Source organism: Sminthopsis crassicaudata, chromosome 2 (genome assembly GCF_048593235.1).
Source record: "Sminthopsis crassicaudata isolate SCR6 chromosome 2, ASM4859323v1, whole genome shotgun sequence".
NCBI classification, from domain to species: domain Eukaryota; kingdom Metazoa; phylum Chordata; class Mammalia; order Dasyuromorphia; family Dasyuridae; genus Sminthopsis; species Sminthopsis crassicaudata.
The window spans coordinates 631,522,016-631,544,078 of NC_133618.1; the positions used below are offsets into that span (position 1 = coordinate 631,522,016).

Sequence of the window (22,063 nt, forward strand, 5' to 3'; positions counted from 1 at the left end):
ATAAGATAGATGGTTATAGTTCTAAAGGTTATGGGCACCATAACTTGGGAGATAATGCATGAATAAGTTAAATGGAAAAGGTCATTGGTGGTAAGGGATCCACTGAAAAAAAACAAGTGAGTCTTAGAAAGCCCTACAAAATCAGGGGAAGAGAACAACAAAGCAGCCAAATGCAGAGGAGAGGGCTTGTGTCCGACTGATGCTGGGCTCGTGAAAGAAAACATGGTTGTTGCATCTCAAGAGTCAGAGGTCGAGACACCAGGAAAAGGCTGTGGAAGGAGCACAGGGAAGGTAATGAATTATCACCAGAGATAAACCTCACTGGAAAATTAAATGTATTCTGCGGCCAGTGTTCACAAGAGAAGGGGGACAGGGACACATTTCCCTATGAAGAGTGATGTCAGAGAAGATAAAACTTGTTCCTAGCAGGTGACCCAAAGAGGATCCTGTGACATCCAGCCACAACCAGGGCCAAATGTAATCTCCTGAAAAAGACAGACTGCGAAAGCACTTTTACTTAGAAAGACAAGTACAGGACAAAGTAAAATTTGTGTAAAAACAGTTAGAGAGTAAGATATTTGAAATTCTAACACGGCTTAAAAAGTTTCCTGGCGAGGAAACTGTCTCTGAGGACACAGATCCGAGACCATTCTGTAACTGACCGTCGCAGAGTTGTGAGTCACTGAATGGGCAATGACTCCCCCAGCGTCACGGAGCTAGCACGTCTGAGATGCTCACTTTCTATTCCTTGCAGCATGCCATCTCTCAAATCGACAGCTGGCTCTGTGCAAAGCAGCATTCCCTGATCATTAGTGCTGCTGTTAAAATAATACCAATTCCTGTGTGCCAAGACCTGTGCTAAAGAGCTTCACAATGAGTATCTCCTCTGATGCTCACTCAATAGCTGTTATTATAGCCCCATTTTGTAGATGGGGAAACTGAGGTTATATTTTATACTGAGCAGTTACTGAACAGGAATGTGGACAAATGGATAAGCAACCATTTTTGATGACGTAGTCCTTGGTATTTCTGTTTGCTCTAGATTTTTCAGGAAAAAACTATCAAAGAAAGAAGTCTACCCCACTTTACCTGATGAGATCCTGAACGCGGCTGTTAAAAGCATCAGCGGGCGAGGGCTTGTTCTTCATTTCCTGTGCTGATGATACTTTGGGGGCAGTGAGGCGGCTGTTTCCATCTGGCATATTGGAGATCAAGCAGCCAAAAACCACAGCACTAATTCTGAGAAGTCCAGTTGTCAAACCTTCAAATACTTGTTTATTTGCATTTCTTCCCAAAATAGCATTATTTTCATCTGGAACATAAACCTAAAGAAATATGATAAATGCATCTTAATAATTGTTTTGAAAGAAACTGAAGTGATTCTGACAATCTAATTATAAATCCTTAGGAAATTTTACAGACTGAAATCTAAAATGCACAAACTAGCAGATGAACTCTTAATATATAATAATGAAATTAGAAAGCTAATTGAACAGAACGAATTAAACATCATTAAGTATCATTAAATTATGCTTCTGAATTATGTTAGGACAACCTATATTCTTCTACTAAAATGAATTTTGGAATTCACTTTTACTATGCAAAGACAAAACAAATAGGATCAGTGACTTTCACATCCTAAGTTTAAAAAATTTTGTGTTTTCCTCAATTCTTTCCTAGATCACTGACTACAAACAGAGGAAGACAATTATGTAAATAGTCTATCTGGCTGTTTTAGAGATTTGGGGCTCAAATCTGGGGACTTTGTTCCCCCAGTCCCTCCTCTGTGCTTGGTATGACCAATTGATGAATTCCTACCAATTTTGTAGAGCAACTGAAATGCCACGTCTTTCAGAAACTCCTGCTCTCCTCAATGAGTCATGACTTTTCTCTCCGTAGTCCTCAGAAAGTCCTCTGGTTTCTCTTAGTCACTTATCATTTTGTGGTAAAGTTATTTGTGTGTACCGAGGAAGTTAGTCTTTGCCCTCACAGTTGGCTGGCTTTCCTGCAGACAAGCACTTGAGGACGGCTGGCTCTCCCCCTACTAAAAGCAACCCAGAGGGAAGGGGAAGACCATTGGAGAAGGAGGGATGCATGTCCCCGCTAAGGTCCAGGGGAGGTGCTGGAGGGAGAGGCTCAGGACAGGCCTGATGGAGGAGGCACAAGGAGAACAGGGACAGATCACCAAGACCCAATTGTGAGTAGACCAGACAGAGCCTTGTGTGTGTGTTCTTCTCTAGATCCCAGAGCAGGTCCTTGGTGAGAGGGGCTGGGCTGACTGATGGGCTTTTAACCTAGAGGCAAAAGGCTTAACCCCAGCAGTTGTGGACCAGGGAGGAGGAGAGCACCCTCAGCCAGAGAAAGGGCTCCTTCGAAGGGTGCGGGTGGTGGTAGGAAGGCTGTGACTGTGAGGAAGGGGTCTCACTGATAGAGAACAGGGGGTTAAGAGCAATGTGGTCTAGAGGGCTCTTCTAGCTGAGTACCCATCTCCAAGCACAAATTCCAGATTTCTGCTTTTTGGGGGCCCTCCTTTGGGGGGGACATCCCCATGCCTCTGAGGAAGGAGCAAGCACTAGAGAGGGTCTCAACTTCTCTGGGCGTCCTTTAATTTGCAAATAAAATTGTTCTGTATTCAGGGAAATGATGCTGTGTGCTGGATCCTAGTGCTCCTTAACATACCTGACCTTTAAAGTTTGGGAGCAGGGCTCCAGGCTATTGCTGACCTGCAAATATTCACCTTTAAACTCATGTCTCTTGGCTCTTCTCTTCTTCCATCCTTTCCTTTGTCTCTCTATCCTTTATTTTTTTATATTTCTAGTTTTTCATTTATTAAACAAACTATTTATGCCGGACCAAATCCCCCTTCCTATCTAATAATGACTACATCTTGCCTGGCTTCTTTCCTGAAACTTCCAATATTTGTGTGTTGATAATCTTCTAGTCCAGAAATTCCCTATTCCTTAGCTGGCTGACAGCCCCCTCGCTGCAACCTAGAGGGATAAGAAACAATCGGATCCATTTGTGTGAGATCCTTCCCTTCCCCTTTTTTTGGTGGCTTCTTAATAATAGGGCCTGCTTTCTATTCCTGACCCTGCTTTCCTTCTGAGGGTCACCTTGGGGCCGATCTTTCCATGCTCTGAAGCATGGCACTGATGCTGAGGGGTTTGAGGATAATCATGAAACAATTCAACTATAAAAGGAGACGGGACTAGCTTTCACCCCAACTTGCCTTGCCAAGTTCTGAATTCCCCAGCACATGGTGGGTGGCACAGTGGAAACAACGAGGGGCTGGAGTTAGAGTCCCAGAGCTCAGAGCCCACCTGGGAAAATCACTGGGTGACCTCCAGGAGTCCCAAGCTGGCTCTGAGCCTTTTCCTCTTTGGCCCAGATGACCCCTGCGCTTCCTGCTCTAAGCCCACCACCCCCTCTTCTTTCTATGGCCTCCTTGCTCCCAATGTCTGGATCACCTTTAAGAATTCTGCCTTGGTTAGAAAATCTTTTCAATCTTCAGCAATTCAGAGCAAACTGAAAGGGCTAATTCCTTTATGACAATTAGGGGAAAGAACGTTCCAGTGAATCGGGCTTGTTAACTCCCAGCAAATGGGAGCAAGGCAAGGCTTTTATGACTGTTTAAAGAGAAGTGTCTTTCTAAAGGAAACACACGGCTAAGAGAAGCTGGACAAACTAATGAGTAATGACAAATTAGATAACACCTCCTCATAGCGAGAGGGGCTTCAGAGGCAGCAGGAGGTGGGGGGAGAGCGCTGGGCGAATCCCAGAAAAGTCCCGGGTGTCCACCTTGCACAAGTCAGCACAAAAGACTACAGCGCATCACCCGGGCACAGAGGCTCGACCCCACCCCACGGATGGCCTATCTCACTTCTTCCTTTCCTCCCTCTTCCAGCCCGAGGGCAGCCAGATGAGGGGAGCTCTCTCAGCAGCCCTCCCCAGCTGCTTCTCAGTACCCTGACTTAGTCCTCTGACCACTATTTCCTATTAGGGCTAATTCCTACAGTTGGATCCCAGAGCCCAAAAGAGCAGGCAGCAGCTGCACCTCTTCAAAAACAGAAGCCATGCATGCATCCAATGGGGCCCAATGACAGAGAAGGCAGAACTCCTGCAGGGAGGCCTCCTTAACGCCTAGTGTTCCCAAACCACTCAGCCTGCTCAGGGTCCAGTGCCCAAGCCCAGGGCTCCAGGTTTGGTGCAAAGCGCTTCAGTGCTCGGTCCAAAGCCACTGACCCTCAATGGGGCTCACGGGTGCGGGAAGGAAAGGAACACAGAAGGGTGAATTGGACAAGGGCCGAGAGGGCGGCAACATAGAAGAGGCGCAAGTGTTCCCAGGAAAAGGAGGATTGGGTCTGGTACAAAGGGGGCTCTCAGTCCAGGGCTCAGCTCTTCCTGAGTCCACAGAGCAGAGGCTGGGCCTGGTCAATTCACCTCACCCCCAACGGGAGCAACCTGCGACCAGAGGGGAGAGAGGTCTATGCCACAGAGGGCTCTGGGAAAGAGGGAAAACAACAGCCAGGCAGACAAACCAGTGGTAGGGATCTCAAAAACATGGAGGAGGAGGAATAAAACCTCAGAGATACTGTGATACGAAGGGAAATATAACAACATATCCAGTGAGAAAGAGAATGCAACAGCACAGTCCACCATGATGGTGACAAGGATGTCCAGGATCCCCAACCCTCCTCCAGGCTGTGGCTCCTCCAGGACTTCAGTCACCATGTAATCTCTTTGGTACATCTTTGATCCCTTTTTCCTGGTCCTTTCCCCAACTTCCTTCCCTCTCAGCCTGCTACAGACACAGAAGAGCTTTCCCTCAAAACTTCTTAGTGCATTCAGTTACCATTTCATCTTGATTCTACCCTTCAAAGATTATCTTCTGGTAAAAGTTACCTACAGGTGCTGAGTCTGCTTCCTCATTACTACTTTTCTAGCATGACCATTGTCAAGCTTCTGACACTAATGACCATCCCTAATAGCTTGGAAATCTTCTCCCTTGGCTTCGGAGGTCTCATACTTCGATCTCCATCTTGACTGTTTTGCCTCTGCATCCTCAAATGTTTGTATTTGCCATCTTTCTTCTTCTGTCTTCTCCACTGGGTAATAAGCTCCCTCCTTGGATTTCATGTAGCAGTTTGTTTTACAGCTTTGAATCTCATAATATTGTATATTATACATGCCTGCCTTATTCCCTACGGATCCTAAGCTCTGAGCCATAGAAAATCTCATCTCCCATTTCTACCCCAGAGTTTCACATATAATAGGTATTTAATAATATTTTCTCAATTAAGCGAAGTCCTTTTTACCTCTTTTACCTTCAGTTTCTTCTGAAAAAGGAGGAAGATGGACTAAAATCAGTACGCATGATTCTTAATCAAATGAAATCTGAGCATTTTGCCATGTTCTACAGCCATCACCCATAACTAGAAAGCGTGCTCCGATTTCTCTATGAATGAATTCACTGGGCTCCTACAGAACCATCGCCTTCTGGCTCCCGTGAGGAGTTTTTGTGGTGATGAGTCCAACAAAGTGTATTGCTGGTCATGCTTTGCCTTCCTTCCATCCATGTGATAAATTTCAGTGACCAGAAGCACATGCTGATTTTGTCTGGTCAGTCCCACTTGAACATAAAATTGCCCAGAATACTAGCAAGCGAAGCATAGAAGGCATATAGAGAGAATAAGTAGAAGCCCCAAGAAGAGAATCCTTGGGTCCTTTCTCAGGCTTCCTGCTTTTCAATCACCTCCATGCTCCTGTCTCTCTGGCCCGCTCTGCGCCAGCTGCCACTATGGTGGACACGCTCCCCTTCCTCCTGGAATCTTCCGGGCTTCTCTGATTCCTTGTCCCTTCTTAGAATGAGAACTCGAAGGGACCTGGGGGATCACTCAGTCTAACCTTTTATTAGTCAAGGGAGACCCAGAAAGATCACAAGGGAATAAAGAGTGGAGCCAATCTTTGACACAACTGTGCTAACACTGTAAACTGCTACTTGATCAAGAAGAGATTTTGGCTATTTTTGTTCCTGCCCTGAGCAAATATGTATTAATAACTACTGATACTCATTCAGCAAATATTTATTAAGTATCTTCTACATGAGAAGCACTGGGCCATACAGAAGGATTCTAGTTTTCCTATTCTGCCAATCATTTTTGTTGTACATTCCATAAATTCTGCTTTCATAAATTCTTTTCTCTTTTAAGACATATGGGAGCAGCTTGCCACGGTCCCATTTTCTCCATTGGATCCTCATTGGTACCGGTTCAATTTCCTTTGTCTCATAATATTCTTGGATGCCTGATGCTTTCTCCTGATTCTGGAGGTATAGCTCCTTCTGTTCACTCTTTAGCTAGGCTTCTTCCTCCTGAGATCTTTCCTCTTATTTTCTCCTGTTGCTCACTTTCTGACTTTCCCCCTCCAAAGGTAGTTGACCAGAAACTGGATCTCAGACAATCTTAGCCTCCTTCCATGCTAGGCAAATTCCCAGCTTGCCAGCCTTCGTCTCTGTCCTAAGTGACTTCTGGGAGGCAGAATTCACTTCAGCACACTGCACGCTGGTGGAAAGCTCACTTTTGCCCTGTCCCTCAATTTCCTGGCCAAGCTCTCCCGCAGCAGGTAGCGTGTTGTGACTGCAGTCTGAGCAAGTTCCTGTTGTTTGGATCTGTGGCAATGGCAGGAGGAGGGAGTGGGATGATGGCTTGAGATGTGGAGTTTGAGTTGCAAGTAAAGTGGGCCGTCATGGGAGGTCCTGGTTCTGGGAGCATTAAGGCTGATGGGTGGTAAGGGAGAGGGTCCTGAGGAAGCACATGCCAAGTCCTAGAGATCAGCCTTCTCTGCTGGGTGTTTACCTTTTGAGGGTTCGTGGTGTCCTGGAAAGTAAAGATGACTGAATCTCTTTACACCTGGTACAAAACACGTATTTTACAGAGATCTCAGAGGTCTGAAGGATCAGAGAAAATACCTACTCATCTCAGGGCTCACAACAATATAAGCTCCAAACATCTGGAGCTTATATTCTAATGGGGGAAGAGAATACACAAAAGGAACTGAAAAGTGGAGGGGGCAGGAGGAGAAAGAAAAGAATGGTGTCCATCTGGGGGAGAGGTGGATTATGCCATTGGTAAGGAGGTAGAAAAGTATAGAGTCTAAAATAAGTTAGAATTGAGCGACTGGGGACTCTCTTGAAATAGAAAATAGTCTTGGCTGCATAATCACCCTTTATAGGAATGAATAGAGGATGGGCTGGAACTGGCTCACATCAATTTGTAAGAGAGCTGAGTGTTAAATTTTCAATGTGAGCATTTATACTTAAGAAATTAGCAAAAACTACAACTTAGCTTCTTGTTAATAGTCTAGACTTAAGAAAGTGAGAGGGAAAATGTTAATAATGCCTATTAACCTTAAAAGGTGTTGTTTCCCACCCTCAAGCTGGATATTAAACATCTACCAGCAAATCTGAGGGCCTAAAGGTGGGAGACTCTACTTTCCTGGAGTGAAATTCCAACTGGAGGCAATGAGCCAAAGAGAGAAAACGAGTAAGAATTTCACTTATGGAAGTTGGGAGACATAGAAAATCATGTCTCAAGAGAATGAAATGTCTTCCTCTCCTACAGCATCAGCAAGTACACAGATTCAATGACTTCTGAGCAGATTTCAGTTTCCTGGTCTCTCTACTGCAGGATGTTGGCCCAATCAGAGTATCTCAGCCTTCAGAATTCACAAACAGTGAAGTGAGTAAAAAAACAGCTGATGAGTTGTCAGTGTTCCAGAGAGGTAGGTAGCCGCTAAACAATTAGAAACAGCAGAAAAGCAACTTTGCTGTCTACTTCTAGGCTGACCAACCTTTATTAATTAATTAATTAATTATTAAATATGTATTTATTATTTATTGAAAAGGCTCAAGTCAGACCACCAAATCAGTCTTACAAAGTATATCTGCTTAGAAATTATTAATATGAAAAACACAATGTTTAAAATGGTGTGGGGGAAAGCGATTGGATTTGGAGCCAAAGGAAGCAAGTTGGAATGATGATCTTAACTTCCATGACACCTGGGACTCAGCATTTTCTAATTCAGCTCAGTTACCTTCTCTACAATAGGAGCTTTCCATTAGTTGAGCCCTAAGGTCCCCTTTCAGTCCTAAAATACAGTGATCCTATGTCCGACTGAGAATCAGTGCCTTGACTGATCCAAAATGGGGGCCGCATTAGTAACTCTGGGATTACTTTGGGATATGTTTATTTCTACAATTAATAGCTGCTATCTACAAAGTTAATTGTTTATTTTTGAGGAAAAGATAACTTGGCATAGTAGAGACCTAGTCTTAAAGTTAGGAAATTTGGAATTCCATCTCCAACTTATACTATGCCCACGAGTGCCTAACTCACTTCTCAATGCCCCACAGGGCTCTGTCCATGTTAGCCCCGCATTGTGCCAGGCCCGGAGAAGCCAAAGACACGTCCAGGCTTCTCCCATCTGTAATTTACTGCTTTCTGCCACCTTCTTGAGTCAATCATTCAGAATCACTGGCTCCTCAGAAGATGGTCAGGTATCCCATCCTGCAGAAAGTCCTTTCTAATCTCTTCCTCATTATTAGCACTCTCTTAGAAGTGACCCTATACTTCCCATGTAATTTGTCATTTATAAAATGAGGGTTGGGATAGATACTCCCTAAGGATTAGGGATACTAAGCTGTCACAAAATTAGGTGCGGGACAAGTCACTCCTAGCTAGAAGTGTAGACTTCGTACAGGGATCCTGGAGCCAGATCCCTCTAACTATGTGTAAACTTTATACTGTGTCAAAATGGATAACAAAGAGATTTTAACTCTGGTTTAAGTTCTCTTACTCTATTCAGTAAATGCTGATTAACTGGGAAACCATTAAGCTCTTAGTATATGTAAAGTATTGTGCTGGGCAGTGAGGGATTTCCAAAAATGAGGGAAACCTGCTCCAGCCCCTGGCCCTTAGTCAGAACTGATCCAGCCTAGTTTTCACACAGTTCTAAGGAGCTACTGCATCTGACCACCAAATGTGCCCAGAGTACCTGAAAAACAGGGGCAAGGGAGCAGGAGGGAAGTTCATTCAGAGCATGCCTTTGAGACAGAAAAGGATCACAGAGCGAGACTGAAGCTGGAACAACACTGGCCTAGTCTAAGAAACAATACAGGGCAACAAAAGTTCCAAACTCATCCTCTGCTTTACCCTGACTTATTTGGACAGCTATGATCTGGTGGGAAGGAAAATTGTCCCTAATACATTTCCCATCTCAGAGGAGTAAAAACACTTAGGTGATGCCCTAAGTCTGGATGTCTGTGTGGGTGTCTGGGATGGCAGAGGGCGGCCTGTCTCACAATTATATGTGTTTCCAGGCTGTTTTCCTCCAAGCATAAAGCTGGAGGTCTCTGTGTCCTTGGCGATAGATGGGGTTCTTTACAGAAAGGAAAAACCTGTTTTCATTATTTTGGACTGCTATGAATCTTTCATGTGTCTTCTATGGAGTGACATAAAGGCTATGCCATAACCGATTTTAGGTGCTCAAATAGGAGCTGCTGACCCTTTTGCCCTTGATAAGGAAGAGCTTAGACACAACTTATATGCTGGATGTTTCTTGAGATTGTCTCCCTAGAGGGAACTCTAGGTGATAGAAATATGAAGCAAATAGAGAATGATTTCTTACGTAACCCCTAGGTTGAATGTGGTCTGTGTAGGCCCAGAGCCTGGGATGTTGGGCTATGGGCTACAGGAAGGTAATTTTTTCCCTCCTAATGATGCCCCATTACTTGTGAAATTGAGTTTATACCACCAGTTCTCTTTGTTTCTTTCAAATGGCTAGAATGTAAAAAATATATCAAATCACTAATATTTTTGTTGGTGGAAAGTAAGAAATAAAGATACACTTTTGTCTATCTAAACTGACTTTAATATTTTAACTAACTTTGTATCTGGGCTTGAGACTATATGTGTCAAGTTTTTGCCTGGAATGCATTTTACACCCTATTCTAGTAGCCTGAACCATGGAAGTTGTGGAAGGAACATCGTTTTGGAAGACAAGAACTGGTTTTAGGTTTTTACCTTCAGGTTAAGGGATTGGAAATGCCAGAAGTTCCGAGCCACGGAGCTGGTTCTTCCAGGCTAGGTACAGCTGGGCAGCTGTGGCATGAGTGACCTCAGCCCTGACCTCCAAAGACCACCCACTTTCAGGGACCGGTTCCAGATTCATTTGAGGAGTGTGTGCTCTAAGCCAGTGGTTTTTTTTTTTTTTTTACTACAGACTTTTACCAAGCTGCACATTTTCTAGAATGACTCTGTTCAGGCAAGCCCAGAAACTCTGTGAATTTTAAGTGGAACAAACACTAGTGAATGACTTTAATGAGCAGATATAAGAACAAAAGGTTTGCATTTCACCTATTAAATGTTCCCTAAGGGCAAGCTGCTTAGGAGACACTTTGACTTGTGCAAAGATCAGTAATACCAGAAGATAAAAAGAAATACAGTAATTTCTTCATCTGTAATAGGGCTGTGAACAAACCTCTGTAATACAATGGTCTTTGCTGTGAGGTTTTTTTTTTTTTTTAAACAATCAAAATATCAGTACTGAGGGCCTAAAAGGCCTTAAAGTCTCACTTACATATAACAGCTTCACTTGATTTCATAAAGCTTTACTCAGAGATTCATTACAGAAGGAAACATTACAGTTACCAAGATACAAATCTGGAGCATAAAGCTGGACAGAAGGACAAAGAGAATCTGTGAGTGGCTGTAACCCTGAAATGAGTCCACGTCTGAAGAGGACAGAGCCATAGAGGTCTCTGGGGTGTCAGGAGAACAAAGGAAGCTTTTTAGCTCCTCTTCTTCCATCTGTGTTAATTCCCTACATCTTCAGGGAATCAGAGATGCAAAAAATTTTTTTCTTATCGATGTTTTCCCTTTTTAAACTAGTGCCATTGATTCTGTTTATGGCAAAGCCTTTTCGATCTCGCATAGGTAAAACTGCCGATCTGATGTTTTGTGATTGTCTTTAACCCTTGTTTGGTCAAGAATTTTCCCTTTAGAAACGTGAAAGGTCCATGACCTTGTTCTTTTCTTGTGGTGTTAGCTTTCTAGAGGAGCATCAAGGCTTACCATAGACTGCTAAATAAAATGTAAACTCCTTACACAGGCATACAAAGCTCTCCACAATTTATGACCACCATTAGGTCTTCCGTTTCATCTCATATTATATTCCCTTCCACATCACTCTGAACTGCTCACCCAGTCCACACACACCCCTCCCCCACTCTTTTGTTTACCTTGTTCTCTATGCCAGAATGTCTGCCTTCCTGTTCCATCTGGATTCTTACCTATGCTTTAAAGTTACCTCTTCTATGGAGCCTTAATCTTTGTTCTTGGTCATGATCTCTCCCCCCAGTCCGCATAGAGCACTTGTGCCTTTCAGATGCACTTCACATGCATGTATTAATGGCATTTCTCTTTGTTAGGCTACAAGACACAGGAGGGCATTTAGGTACCCAAGACACTACCGTGGTCCTTCTTCTCTTCTCCCTCTGTATTACTTCACTTGGTGATCTCTTCAGCTCCCATGGACCAATTTACCATCTCTGCTGCTGATTCTCAAATTTACCATCCTGACTCATGCTCTCAGTTGACCCTTAATCTTGCATGTCCAACCGCTTTTCAGACATCACAAACTGGATGTCCGGCAGACCTTTTAATCTCAATCCACCCAAAACAGAACCCATTACCCTTCCCCCAAATGCTGCCCCCTTCTACTTTCCCCATTACTCACAGCGCAGTCCCTCAGGCTCACAGGCCTGGTGGGATCCTGATCTCCCTCTCTTATCTTTCTTACCTGAGCTATCGCCAGACCTGTCCTTCAGCTCTGTTCCACCTCTGGCCAGGCCTAACCAAGTCACATACACAATAAACTCCATTTCTTTGCCTCCAGGAACAATTATAAAGCATTTTCACAGCCCTTTATCTCCTGGCCCCCTCCTACCTTCCCAGCCTTACACCTTATTCGGAACATGTACTCATCAGTCCAGGGATACCAGCTCCTGGCTGTCCCATGAACAGTGTGCTCCATCTCTGGGTTCAGGGCATTTTCTCTGGCTGTCTCCCATGTCTGGAATGCTCTCTATCTTCAACTACCTTTTAGTGGAAGCATTCTCCAACCCCTGTGCCTTCCCTTCATCATTTATTTCTTATTTATCCTGTATATAGTTTGCTTTGTGTATATTTGTTTGGATATAGTCTCCCTATGGACGGTTAGGTGATAAAGCGTGTAGTGCGCAGAGCTTAGAGTCAGGAAGAATGAGTTTGAATCTTAAATTATGTCAAATTATAGAATATCAGAGAATCAGATCATTTAGTCCTATTCTGTTATACTGAAGATAATTCTTATTTGTGATAGCTCTCAAAGGCAGAATGAAGGTCAGCAGGGAGAGTTGTGAAGCTCTAACCTTCCTGGGGAATAATGTGTAATTATGCAAGAAGAATCACTAAACTGTTCATATCCTTTGACTTAGTCTATGTCTCACTGATGGGACTCTTCCCCTGAACTCAATAAAGTTCAACATATAACAGTTCTGAGTAATATTCTTCGTTAGAGCCAAACAAACAAACAAAAAAACACCTGGAAATAATGTGGGTACCCATAAATTAGGAAATAGCTAAACAGATTGTATATAAATGTCATGGGATATTATTGTTGCAAAAGGAAGGATGAATATGAAGAATACAGAACTGATACTGAGGGAAAAGGACAGAATCAATAGGACAATATACACAATGATTATTATGTCAGTTGGATTTTGCTAAAATTCCTAATTGTTACAAGTAAGGATTCAATGGAGCAGAAATATACTGAAAATGATTTTTATGTTTAAAAAGGTATAACAATCATACATTTCCTGCCTTCTTAAACAAAAGATGGTGAACAAATTTTAACATTTCTTGATGATGCAGATTATAATTTATAAACATGAAATGAATAATTATATAGTGAGTAGATACATTGGGAATTATTATCTGTGCCCCAGAAAAGTGCTGTAGGGCCTATGCCTCCATCCTGTCTTGCCTCTAAAATTTCTGAAGGTAGGTCTATCCACTAAATTCTAGAAGATAAAAAAGCTGAAAGATTGAGGTTGAACTGACATAAAACACAGCTGGCAGACATTCAAGAAGAGAAGGAATATCCCTCTGTACTCAGGACTGCTCTTTATTCATTCCAGCGCTTCACTAGTGATGAACAGAAGAAAAAACTACTGGCCTAGCCAACGGGGAGCCATTTCTGCAAACAGTCTAGTCTCAAAGCAGATTTGGAGAGCCCGGCTATCATGGAAAGCAGTATGGAATTTTCCCCTTATGTCCTGACTTCCCTCCCTCTCTGGACACTGACCTTTCAACAGGCTGTGAGTAGAAAAGCAGACAGGATTCTTGTTAGCTCCTCATGGAAGCCTACATGAACCATGTCGGGGAACTTCCACATTTGAGGTATTAAGGGTAGTCTTGGGGAAACCCACAGTTGTTCTATTATATTTGAGTTATTATTTCTGCTTCTGTGGTCATAAGTAAAGAGCTATCCAGTATAATCAAACTACACCTGTGTGTTCACTCCAGGAGCACAACGTTAGGGTCTGAAACCCCTTTACGTCTCCAAACTGAGAGCTGCCGTATGGGTGATGGTTACACATAAAGCTGTTTGTCTAGGAGTTCTCCATAATGTGTTCCAGTCATTAATAGCAAACATTTGCTCAGAAGGCAATAAAAGCCAGCTTCTTGTTATCTGGAAACAAAACCCACTGCAAAAACACAGAGAGGAAAAAAACAGATACAGAAAGAGCATGACACTCTAGAGGATAAATGATGTCAATTTGCCAAGTAGGAATGGGGCAGTGGAGAGGGGACAGCTCATCAATCTCAGGGGGCTGGCAGATCATCCCTGGAGTCACTCAATGGGTTAGAAAAGACTGAAGCTGCTCAAGATGACATGGCCAGGGTGGCTGGTCTGGAATGGCCCCCTGGGGTGTCCAAGGTACCCAGCTCCCCACTCTCCACCTTCCTGCTCAGCTTCTACTTCTCATGATCCTTGAGTCCCTCCTCCCGACTGGGAACAAGTACTTTTCTTCAGTCCCCCTTGTTGTCCACCCCTCATTTTTAAAGAGGCTCCATGATGTCATGAGATGATGTCTTGACTTATGTAGGAACTGTATTTAAGTGAGGCAGTTACACAAAACCCTCAGCCTCACTCTACCTTCCCAGTGGCAGGACAGGGGTCAAGATGATGGGCGATGGCCAGGACACAGTGGGTGCCTCTGGCTGGTTCGGTCACCTTCATGATCACCTTACTTGACCACAGAGCTTGGTGCTCCCCCCGAAGTACCCTTTGATATACATCAATGCTGGAGCTAGCAGAGGACATGCGAGACCAGGACCCTTATCAAGGAATAGGATCAGGTCCTGAGGAATCAAGATTTCAAGATGATTAAACAAGAATCACAGAATCTCAAAGTGGAGAGAGAAGGCATCAAGTCAGACCCCTACCATAGCAGGACACTATTCCTTTGACACTTATAAGGTCCACCAAAAGTTTTTAGGATAGTGGTTTGATTGATACTTTGTAGTGATAATGGTTTATTAAACTACAACATGGAAGTAAACAGCTGTTCCTGCCAAAAACTAAAGGACTCTTCAGTGCATAAAAAAAATGACAAAACATTTGACATGGCCAGTTAGGAAGAACAGCTACCACTACAACAAAAACCCCAAAGGCTAACCAAACAACAAAAATCCCGCTGTATTCAATGTCCGAGGAACTATGTTGTGCTTTCAAGTGTCCTGAGTGTCCGGCTGCTGCTACAAAAGCCCCTGTGGGTCTCCTGGTGACCAGTGGGACTCTTCCTCCCTCCTGTGAGATCATGGACTGACTGAAGGGCTGAAGGAGATGGGCCCGACAAGCTTTGCTCATCCCAACACAAGAGAGAGTCCCATTGCTGCTAAGGGGACGAGCTTGTACTGTAGCAAAGGTGAGTGGATGCTTCTTATTTTCCAGCAACTTAATGATGATTTTTGGGTGCAAACTTTTGGGGGAGGCCTAATGTTTCTTATAGCACTAAGATTACTTATCTTTACTTTATTACTTTATTTCATTAAGAATAAAAGCAACAAGAACCAAGGCAGACCATACTCTTCAAAATAATAAAAAAAAAAAAAAGATTTTTCAGATGATTCAAAATGGGAATGCTTTTAAAACACAACTTTCTTTTCCCTTCTTTCAATTCCAGTGATATACTCCAAATTGTCTACCATATTATTCATTTATTAGATGGAGTCTTATATTCAAATTAGCGTACCTATCTTAAAAATCTAAGCATCAACAGGGTAGGGACCATTTATTTATGCTGACTGTACAATCAACTGAAGGTTTTTTTCCCCCCCCCAAACTTTCAATTTTATTGCTCTTTCCTTTGATTTTCTTTGATTTCCATTTTGCTTTATTTCCACATGCAAAACAATTTTTTTTTGCACGTTTGTTTTAAAAACTTTTAAGTTCCAGATCACTAAAAGGCTTTTGCCTCCTCAGCTCAGTGAGGCTGTGGATGGCATCCTGGACGCAGAATTATGATCTGGGCACAAACCTGGTCTTAGGTTCTCCCTGGCTAGGTGACTGTGGGCAAATTCTTGAATCTGTTTGCCTGAGTTTCTCACATGAAAAATGGGGTAATGGCAGCATCTACTTTGCAGAGTTTTTTTTTTCTTAAATTAATTAATTTTATAATTATACATTTTTTGACAGTATATATGCATGAGTAATTTTTTAATAACATTATCCTTTGTATTCATTTTTCCAGATTTTCCCCTCCCTCCCTCTACTCTCTCCCCTAGATGACAGGCAATCCCATACATTTTACATGTGTTACAGTATAACCTAGATACAATATATGTGTGTAAATACCATTTTCTTGTTGCACGTTAAGTATTAGATTCCGAAGGTATAAGTAAACTGGGTAGATAGACAGTAGTGCTAATAGTTTACATTCACTTCCCAGTGTTCCTTCTCTGGGTGTAGTTGTTTCTGTCCATCATTGATCAGCTGGAAGTGAGTTGGATCTTCTTTATGTTGAAGATTTCCACTTCCATCAGAATACATCCTCATACAGTATTGTTGTTGAAGTGTACAGTGATCTTCTGGTTCTGCTCATTTCACTCAGCATCAGTTCATTTTGCAGAGTTGTTGTAAAGATTAAATGAGAAAAAAAAAGTCACCTTGTGGGCATCATATGTTTATTCTCTTCCTACCACAGACCCTTTTCCAGTCTCCTCACATCTAAGAAGATCTTTGATATTTTTTTCTCTATCCATTCTTCTTATTTATGTTTTCTTCACATAAGGCATTTTTTCTTTTAGTTATTTATTAGCTTCCTATCCATTAAAACTTCAATTCAAAATTCAAGAACAGAAAATGTTTTAAGACTGACCCTGACTTCCCCAACTGCAATAATGGATGCTATGGGCACCCAACCTCTGAACCTTTTTAGTCAAGGCCCATTGAAAGTGGCTATATAAACAGCCTGTGGAAGGGGCACAAAAACAGAGCCAGACACCCCAAGACAAGGTCACAGACTGGTGACAAGGTCACAATGGCTTTGGACAAAGCATCTAACTCTTCAGGCTCAGTGTTTTCTGTAAAATGATAACAGTGACTATCCACTCTGCATTTGGGGTAACTATGAGACTCTGTTGTAAATTCTTTGGTAAAATCCAATACTCTTTAATATTTACATAGTTCAAGAATGTGGATGGGACTCTAATCACAGACAGGAACAACCCTCTTCTGATTTCTTGCTTTGTGGGTAAATGTTCAGCACATGGTAACAATTTCTTGAACTAACTTCAAGAATTCAGTCAATTGTCTGATGCACTGAGGACTTGGAGGTTGTACTTTTGTATGTGAAAAACAATACAATGTTATCATCATTTTTATCTTCCTTTTTACCTACTTATGCTTTTCTTGAATTCTGTATTTGAAGATCAAATTTTCTGCTAAGCTCTGGTCTTTTCATTAAAAATAATTGAATGGCCTATTTCACTGAATATCCATCTTTTCCTCTGCAAAAAAAAATGCTTAATTTTTCTGGGTAGATGATTTTTGGCTGTAATCCAATCTCCTTTGCCCTGTGGAATACCATATTCCAGGCCCTTTGCTCCTTTAAAGTGGAAGCTGCTAGGTCCTGGGTAATCCTGATTGTGGCTCCTTGATATTTGAAATGGTTCTTCTTGGCTGCTTACAGTATTTTTTCTTGATCTGATAATTCTGAAATTTAGCTATGATATTTCTTGAAGTTTTCATTTCATGGCTCTTTTAGGAGGTAACTGGTAGATTCTTTCAATGGCTATTTTATCCTTCGGTTTTAGGATATCAGGACAATTTTTAGTGATGATGTCTTGAAAAATGTTGTCAGGATCTTTTTTTTTTTTAATCATAGTCTTCAGGTGACCCAATAATTCTTATATTGTCTTTCCTGGATCTATTTTCCAGGTCAGCTATTTTTCCAATGAGATATTTTACATCTTTTCCTATTTTTTAATTTTTTCCCTTTGGTTTTGTTTGATTCCTGATGTCTCATTGAGTCATTCACTTCCATTTGCTCAATTTTAATTTTTGGTGAATTATTTTCTTCAGTTAGCTTTTTTTTTTTTTAACCATCCTCTTCCATTTAACCAACTGAACTTTTAAATGAATTGTTTTGTTCATTAGCTTTTGTTTCCATTTCACCAATCCATTTTTTAAAGAGTTGTTTTCTCCAGGCAATTCCTGTGTTTCCTTTTTCAAAGCTCTCATTCCTTTTCCCCATTTTTCTTCTAACCTCTTTTAAGATCCTTTCTGAACTCTTCCAAGAGAGCTTTTTGAGTTGGAGACCAACTTCCATCACCTTTTGAGGCTTCATCTGGAGATGTTTGCCTTTAGTGTCCTCAGAGTTTGTTTGAGGTCTGTTCTTCCCTGTTTCCAAAATGGCTATCAATTAATTGTCCAATTCTTATTTGCTTTTTATGCTCAATTTTAAAGGTTGAGGCCTGCTCTTAGGGAGAAGGGGAAATTGTCCCAAGCTTCCTCTATAGGGGGTACTAGCATCAGGCTGTGCTGGGGCTGTAGTAGCCAATGATGTTGTATTTTAGTTAAAAGCCTCTCACTAGAGTTCCCGTGTGTGAAGCCTGTCTACTCTGGGCCTCCATGCATGGTGCCTGCACTGGGCATGTATCTCCTGGCCTGACTGAGTCAGACCTTTTCTGAAGTCCTCCCAAGATATCTTCTGCTGGAAATTTGTTATACTCCAAATATTTGTGGGTTCTCTGATTCCAAAATCCATTCAGAGGCTTGATCTGATGTTGATTCTGAGGGAAATAAGGAAGAGCCTTGGCAAAGACCTATCCTCTCTCCACCAGTTTGGTTCTACTTATTGTCATCATTTTTAATAAAATTTAAATTCTAGGATAAAGAATTTGTATTGATTTTTTCCTTGCAAATCTTTTTATTGTATTGTATTGTCTTACACAAATCACCCTTAGATGTTGTATTTTCTACTATGAATATTTTCCCTTTCCTCTCAAAATAGTACTCTTCCCTCTAAGGAGAAAAGAGTTATTAAAACTTTATCTGAGGGGCAGCTAGGTAGTGCAGTGGATAGAGCACCAGTCCTGGAGTCAAGAGGACCTAAATTCAAATTTGACCTCAGACAGTTAACACTTCCTAGCTGTGTGACCCTGGGCAAGTCACTTAACCCCAATTACCTCAGCCAAAAAAACAAAAACAAAACGGAAAAAACCCTATCTGGGTCTGAGACTAAAGCTCTAAATATTTCCACCAAAGATATTCACAATATTAAGCATTTGGATTGAGAAATCTACTTCAGTGTTCTCATTTTATAAGTGAGAAAGTAGAGAATCAGAGAAAGGAAGGGACATGACAAAACTATATGGGCAGCAAGCAGCAGAGCCAATATTCACAACCAGATCTAATTCTAAATCCATTGTCCTCCAATCCATGCAAGCAAACCTGAGAGAAATCACACCCCTCTATTTCAGGTAAAGGACAGTAAAACTATGGTAGGACAGGACCTGATGGATAAGTACCTCTAATTTAGGAGACAGATTTGTTTTATTTGCATTTGATTAAAATACTGCATTTTAAAAAACCGCATTTGATGACAGTATTTCCCATTTCTTTCTGTCATTTCTCCTTGTTTAGATTCCTTCTAACATCCATGTGTTAGCCCAAATCAATCCAATTCAAATTAAATAAGCATTCATTATATACTTACTATATGTTAGGCCTTATTTACCAAAAAATGGGGGAGAGAGGGGAAGAAAATGGAAAAAAAAAGAAAAGAAAATTGTCCTTGCTCTTAATCTCATTGATTTTAATATTAAAAATTGAAATTTTAAAAAAGTAGATATGAGATATCCTGAAACGAAGGAGATGCTTGAGACCAGGTCTCCATATTTTGGTGAATAGCTGCCAAGTTCTAGGGCCACACAATTCATCTGTATTTAGGAAACACCCACTATGAAGAAAGAAGAATTAAGTGCTAATCAAAGAGAAGGTGGGAGCCCCTGAAGACTGCCCCCCTCCCCCAGCTGGAGAGAGCACTCTGCTGGGGACATCTCGGATACGAAGACAACAAGCACAAAGTAGAAGATGAGAGCTGACAACCCTAATGGGTCCGGGGCCTAAGGAATGATTGGAGGAGGTGGCTCTGGAACAAAGCTTCCAATGAAGGAACTAAACAAAAAGAGCCCTAGATTTGGAGTCTAGAATACTGAGGCTTAGTCCTAAAGCTTATTAGCTGTGTGACTCTAGGCTTGTTTCCTCATTTTTCATCAGGGATTGTTATGGATGAGGAAATGGAGGTCAACAGAGGTAGGGGGCCTGCCCAGGATCACTTTGCCTATATTGGTCTGGAAGTAGGATTTGAATTCAGATCTTAAGCAACTCTCAGTAGCCCTCTTAAGAAGGGAGGAACAGAAAAGACCTTTGACTTTAGAATAGATGTTATCTCTTGTCCAGATTGAAGAAGGCTAGCTTTCCAGTAATTAGCCCCAGGAGCCATTCAGCACAAAGAGAACAATGCTAAGACTGGGCAAGCTTAGCCAGGGATTAGAATGACAATCTGTCCTTGGAATACTCTCTAAATGATTCACAGAAAAACTAGACACTCTTGTTGCAAATGCACGGACTTTTTCTTGGCATTCCCTTGTTTGATACTTTTTAAAAGGTTCATCTACAGTCGCTAGGATTCCAATAGAATCATGTAAATTATTTAAAGCCTCTATGTCATTTTTCAATGATCAAAATGCTTGGCTCAAAAAACCCCACATATATTCAAATTAAAGTGGGATCTTTCTACAAAATATCTCAAGGTCAGAAGGCTATTATGAAGTAAAAATAAGTTTTCAAGCAAATATTTAGTGACATTGAAGTGAAGTTAAACCCTGGGATAAACTATAATGTTCTGGGTTAAGTATCTACTATACTGTATAAATCAAATTAAATCTCTACTCAGATGACAGAATTATATTTGTACAGAAATTAAGACCACAAAGAAGCTAATTTTGGTACTGACTTTCCAAGGTGAGATGAATGATGGACCATGAACCTTGCCTTGGGGCAGCCCTCAGAGGGACTCAGGGCACAGTGCCCTGGCGTTTAGTCCCCTTAGTGAAAACTCCACCTCCATTTGTGTCCCTACACTGTGGACACTTCATCTCCTTTCTTCTGCTCTATCTCCCCATCTGTAAAAGAAACAGGGAGGACTAGAAGGGCTCTACAACTCCTTATTCAGTGCTACAGTTTTATGATCTCATTTTAAGAACATTTAAATTGCCCCCAATTGTTCTTCTTAGGCATTTCCTCTAATAACAATAATGATAACAGCTAGCATTTGGATAGCACAGTGCTGTACAAACAGCATCTGTCTCCTGGGATCTGCACAGTGACCCTGGGGACTCCCAGCAGACTTGGCCTTTCTTCCTAGGAGAAGTGACCCGGCCTCAGCTGCTTTTATGGCCTCCCTTGGGACACCAAGTGAATGCACTGAGCTAAGTGAATTTGTGTGGAATAATGAACTTAACTTTGTTTAGCTCTTAGTTTCTATAGCTCTCTTGGTTAGAATATATACACCCCCCCATATATATACCTATACTATTTCTATATCTACATCTAAATATCTGTATTTCTTAAAGTTACATCATGAAGACTGTTGGAATAACTTTTTTATCTGTAGACTTCAGGCATCCACAGCCAATACAAACAGTACTTGCAGAATGACATTTTTCCTTTATTACTCTACCTAGAGAAAAGCTCTCTGAAGATATTCTACTTGTTGTTATTGCCCTCATGCCGATTAATAATTTGCAAATTATGAGAGTAAATGTGTACAGAAGTCACAGCACAATAATGAAGCTCTCATTTATTTGGTGCTTCAAAGACCCCAAAAGGCTTTCCCAACTTTAGCTCATTTTGTGATCACAACAACCCCAGGAAGTGGTTCTGAGATTGAAAAGATTTGGATGAACAAATCTAAGGTCATCCAGCTAAGAAGGGTCTCATCCCAACTGGGGGCTTCCTGACTCCTGAGTCTAGCACCGGACTGCTTCGATAACCATGCAATGTCTAGGACTGGAAAGATTATCAAAGATTATCTGCTCAATCCCTCTTATTTTCAGAGAGGAAAATTTAGGTCCAGAGAGGAGAAATGAGACCCTATCTTTTACTCAAGATCATAAGACTACTAATAAGCAAAAGCCAGCTCTCCACACTTCTGGTCCAGAGCTCTCTGGGACACCCGCCCCACAATGACTCATGCCAACTGGCTTTTCCCATGTGAAGAAGAAAAGACAACGACTAGAGGGCTTTCCTGCTGCTGCAGACCTGGAAGAGGGGGGTGGGATGGGCTCCCAGACATTTTACAAATGATGCCGTATTCCTCTGATCAGTGTTTCTGACCCGGTTGGCTCATGTCTTTCAATCTTTCCCCACTTTGATCCTTATTAAAGAAGCG

General features: G+C 41.8%; 1 protein-coding gene across 2 annotated transcripts in view; it reads right to left on the bottom strand.

Annotated features, from left to right (window-relative positions):
• Nucleotides 1-22,063, bottom strand: part of SCAPER (S-phase cyclin A associated protein in the ER) — a 370,936-nt gene that overhangs the window by 74,612 nt on the left and 274,261 nt on the right. For both annotated transcript variants that reach the window (XM_074296499.1, XM_074296500.1), the window contains one exon: nucleotides 1,090-1,325. In XM_074296499.1, coding sequence (XP_074152600.1) covers nucleotides 1,090-1,325 — 236 coding nt within the window. The remainder of the gene's footprint in view (nucleotides 1-1,089; nucleotides 1,326-22,063) is intronic.